This window comes from Rhodamnia argentea, chromosome 10 (genome assembly GCF_020921035.1).
Source record: "Rhodamnia argentea isolate NSW1041297 chromosome 10, ASM2092103v1, whole genome shotgun sequence".
NCBI lineage: Eukaryota > Viridiplantae > Streptophyta > Magnoliopsida > Myrtales > Myrtaceae > Rhodamnia > Rhodamnia argentea.
This window is the reverse complement of record NC_063159.1, coordinates 4,163,137-4,167,906: the sequence shown is the minus strand read 5'-3', so window position 1 is coordinate 4,167,906 and position 4,770 is coordinate 4,163,137. Positions and strand designations below refer to the sequence as shown.

General features: G+C 38.4%; 1 protein-coding gene across 2 annotated transcripts; it reads right to left on the bottom strand.

Annotated features, from left to right (window-relative positions):
* Positions 1-243: 243 nt before the first annotated feature.
* LOC115745751 lies at positions 244-4,770 on the bottom strand. 2 transcript variants are annotated; one of them, XM_048271214.1, is made up of 2 exons: positions 4,442-4,769; positions 244-821 (listed from the first exon to the last, which is right to left on the bottom strand). In XM_048271214.1, exons 1-2 carry the CDS (start codon positions 4,669-4,671, stop codon positions 629-631), a joined length of 423 nt encoding a protein of 140 aa, XP_048127171.1. In that variant the 5' UTR covers positions 4,672-4,769; the 3' UTR covers positions 244-628. The 2 variants fall into 2 exon arrangements, 1 of the variants encoding a protein (XP_048127171.1); XR_004015938.2 differs by lacking the exon at positions 244-821 and adding an exon at positions 1,075-1,114 and having other exon boundaries at positions 4,442-4,770.

The following is a 4,770-nucleotide window of genomic DNA, read 5'->3' as shown; positions in this document are numbered from 1 at the left end:
AATTTAGAGTAGCAACATTAAGAAAAATGACCTGCAAAGTGCAATGAGCACAACATTCCAACCGCGCGCCAAGTTAAAATGCCCTGTAGAATAGGCCAAAGGAAAAACACAGACCATCAATAGGCTATGTGAAAGCCTGTAGATAGAGTTTAAAACAGAGTCCTTGAGCTCTTTACTCGACAAAATATAGAATTGCCAAACCAAAGACTGCTTGTAGTACCAAAAAGCATCATCATTAACTCATCATTAAACACTTGAATTAATTGAACTTCAATATTTCCATTACAAAAGGAGATAAAAACATATGAGTTACAACTTTAATATGTGCGCCCAACGCGCACAACAATACAAGAAAGAGAAGACAACAGATCAGTTTACAAAACAACCTCCCATTGTTCATATGTAGTGATCACACCCCATCTTATTACAACCAAACTAAAACACCCAATAAAAGCTTAAAGGCTTCACTACCGAGCTGCTGAATTCATGCGATTATCGTTCTTCTAAGTCCATCTCTTTGGTCCAAGCTATTATGCTTAAGACATAATACGATGTTGCGCCATTGAGTTCACTGGTAGGTTCATCGAGGAAGTGAAGCTTCAGGCGGGTGACAATTTCCAGGCAAATTCTAACTCTTCTCTTTTAACCACCTCTTAGTCCTTTGGTCAGCCTTATTCTCCGTGGCATCTTGCAGTCCTATTTCCCTCATTGCCGTTTCTACACTTTCCCTCTTCTCCAATACTGGCGTGGAATCCGGCAATTGTAGCTGAACTGTGTAGTAAACAGCTTCTCTCACAGTTAGCATGCCATCAATACGCTGTCTTGCATCACATAAGCCTGATTCATAAGTATAGAGAACCCTGATGTGAGAAGACAATTCCTGATCATTAAACATTGAAATGTAAGATCACTTCAAAAAGCAGGATAAATGACTTATATTCAATATTTTATGTGAAGTCACAGATTATTTCATGCAAACTGGAGCAATGAATGACTTGAGGATGAAAGAGAATTATTTTCAGATTCTACACTTATTAAGTTCCATTAGCCTGGGCTTATTTATGGTCATTGACGAGAATATCTCATGTTTGCCTTGTGTCTGGGCTCAATCTCCCTATCATGTGTGTTCCAAAAGTCAAAATGCACGAAAACGTAAGCCCCCTAGGCAGACAAGATCATGGTATTAAACATAAGCTAAACTCACAAATCAATTGTTTTCTTTTGACAAATTAATTACAGAGGTACACCAGAATCAATTGGTAGACAAGCTCAAGCCAACAGAACCATGTGGTAGACAAGCTAAGTCTAGTCATTTTCATATTTCACTCATTACATGCGAATGGAGAGAAGCAGCAATACCAGCGGCCACCGTGTGACAACACTTGAAAGCAACAAATACAATTTTAGAAGCCGCAGGATTCACAATATGTACTTGCCCGAACCTGCTATCGCGACCTAAAATTTAGGCTAACGGATTATTAGGTCAATTGAATCAACTAACCTAATTCGGACCCTCCCAAGTCCTACCGAATCGCAACTTAGGTTTATTCATGAAAAAATATTCAATTGGAGCCGCCACGAATCATTTACAGAAGGTAGAAACCTTAATAAAATAGAGGGAGAACTATTTTATTTCTGCGCACCAGAGAAAAATGGGTTCGGGGACTTGGTTACATTAATAGGAAAAATTAATGCCCTTTCGGTACCAATTTCATGAAAAATCCCTTTTTGATTGATCGATGTGATTTGAATGATTTTGATTTTTTGAAAAAATGTAATATGAGACCATATATTATGTGCCAGAGGATGATTTTTTTGGTATTTTCGGTAATGAAAGGAAACATTCAAAAGCAATCAAAAATCTGAACAAAATTAAACAAAAATGCCCATAATATACCTTCAATTTCCGATTTTTCCGAAAATCCTCTCATTCCCAAAGATCCGGGCTAGAGCGAGATTTTATCCGCTACATCCTCGAGGATTCGAACCAAGATGCGGATATGTGTATAGAAAAACATCCCTTTTGCCGAAGGGCGTAATACGAATTTCTATACTAAATCACCATCCCATTCCACGAGATCGTGGCTAAGGCATGTGATTTATTTTCCGACGGGTCTAGGTACATTAGGGAGCATATATTATGGGCATGTTTGTTTAAAGATGTGCAAATTTTATAACAAATCAAAACAATCAAGCGTGACAAAAATAAAATAAAAATGAGTCAATTGAGCTTGAAATTTCGAAAATTTAGAGGGGTAGCCGAAGTTATGAGATTGGGGATCCACCTTCCTCATCCAAAAATTCAATCCATTTTTAATTTGAGAAATTATCTTTGAGATTTGAAAATTAATTTCAGATAATTCTCAAGAAATTGAATAATTATCCATTTCGAATCAGATCTCATCCTCAAGTCATATATATTCAGAAAATTTACCAGAGATAAGATAAGATAATCACTCCAACTGGCTCACATGTTAAAGATAATCATCCAAATTGAAAGATAATCGGAAAATTTATCCAATTAAATTCAAATCCTCATCCATAGCATAGGGATAGCATCTAACAACCAATGAATAAACACAACCTATAAATTCAAGAGATAATTATCGCAGTGAAGCTCATCCACATGTCAAATTTTGGCCAAGAGATGATGTATGCTGAAAACCTCAGATTTAAATCATGAAAATTTCTATCTTTTCAAGCTAACCAATTTGATCTTTAAAAAATGAATAATTTGTTACTTCGAGAAAAGACGTGGTTCCAATTAAATTTTATCAATTCTCAAAAGTATCTCAAAATTCAACCAATTTATGAACAAATTGAGCTTGCTTGAAAAATTCAGAATTTTTATACCGAGAGGATCAATTTTTCGGTTCTAGCATGAAAATGCTTGAATTTCTCTAGTTTTAATTGCAAATCATATGTGTTCAAAGAAGTTTAAGAACAACAATGCAAGTTTTCAAGGCATACAAGCATAGATTGGCAATCAAAAGTTAAGAAAATTACCTCTTTTCCGAGCTAAATCCCAGCACGCATGCAAGCTGGAATTTCTGCCCAAACAGCAAACTTTTATGCAAAAAAGTGAGAAAGGCACCCTGAACGATCCCAAAAAAACCTGCACTGATTATAGAGTGAAAAACGTCCCAAAACAGGGCTGTTTTGGGATTGAAACAGTAGCAAAAAGCACTCTGGATTGCAGCGAAATTACTCCCTGAACAGCAGTCAAAATTTGTTAGAATGACACCAGGAGAACACCCTCGAACATCATTGTTTTGAGAACTTATTTGCAGCAGAATTAACCACGGACAGCAGCACACTCAGGGGCTGAACAGCAAGGCTTCTGGGCACCGAACAGCAGTGGAAACAGGCACCAACAGCAGCAAAAATCGGTCTCAGTAGCAGCTGAGTTGTCCCTCGGACAGCGACAAGAATCAAGTCCAAAAGGCGGGGATTTTGGCCACCAATTGTATGGAAATTGGTATCAAGTTATGTACGAATCATAGCTATTAGTAGGACTCAGGAAACATCAAAATCTGCTAAAAGGGAAAGAAAACTAAAGGAAAAGACTCCCCCTCCCTCTGATAACTTTTCTGCGTGAGTCTCCCTCCATATTGGCGATTTTGTCTTCTTTCTTCTGCATGTATGTTGTCCTCTTTTCGCCGATGTGGATGGCTTCCTTCAGTGTCAACCCTCTTTTCCTCTTCTCTCTTTGCGGCTCCGCTCTTCTCTCTGGTCCTTTACTCTTGTGCCGTGTGATGACAATTGTGTGGCCTCCCTCTTTCATGTGACCTAGCCATGTTTATATAGAGAAACCCTAGGTCAAAATCTGATAATGCGGGCTTAAGTTTTGGCCTTATTTTGATTAGTAAACTTTAATTAAAAGGCCTTTTTCGAAATCAACATTTAGTGGACTGAAAATTAGACCATAAGGCCTTGTGATTTTCGACACTTGCTCCCTTATGATGGCCGAATTATGGAATATGGGCTCCGGTCTTCCGCATGTCAATCCGAATCCAAATCCTGTCATCGGCGCGAAATAACACAAATGCAATGCATGCTTAAGTTATATAGCAATACATGAAAACTAATTTTTTTTTGTGAGAATCAAGGCTAATTCTCATTTTTGTGAAAATAAATAATTTAAGAAAAATCAAAATTTAGGTGTCAACACCTGCAATACCATGTTTATGAAGAATTAATCTATGAAAGCAACGATTACCCCGAAAAACACTAAAAGGAACTAGCAATCCATGTATTGCTAACACAAGTCAAATTAACCAGAAAAACGAGGCAGAAAAGTCCCTCCCGAGCCCGCTCTCAAGCATCGAAGATTTTCCAAGACTCTAAAACTCCATAAAAAGAAAGCACACCATCTGATTAAAGAAAGCGTCTGCAACATAGATCGACCAGTAGAATGCGACTAAAATGCGGTCATAGTTACCTAGCCACCGACCAATTTGACCGGCCGAAGCGCCTCCCAGAGAGACAACCCCTTGCCGCTGTGGTTGCCCAAGCAGTGCAGACCTCGGAAAGAAGAGACGAAGGCAAAAAATAGACTGATGCTCGTGAGGAGCAGGCGAGGGGCGATGAGGATTGAGCGAGGAGCGTCGAGGACTGGGCTGCAATTTGGTTGAGGAGCAGCGGGGGAGACGAAGAAGAAAACGTAAGCATTTAAGGAAATAACCTTATCTTTAATTCAATTTGGGAATTTTCTATTTCATTTCAGCCAATTACAACTTTCGGACAAAATTGCCCCTACTTTAATCACCA

Coding starts and splice junctions, on each gene's coding strand:
- LOC115745751 (XM_048271214.1), bottom strand. CDS start 4,671: ATGCTTACGTTTTCTTCTTCGTCTCCCCCGCTGCTCCTCAACCAAATT. Junction 822..4,441: donor TCAAATTGGTCGGTGGCTAG/GTAACTATGACC, acceptor ATGTGATGCAAG/ACAGCGTATTGATGGCATGC.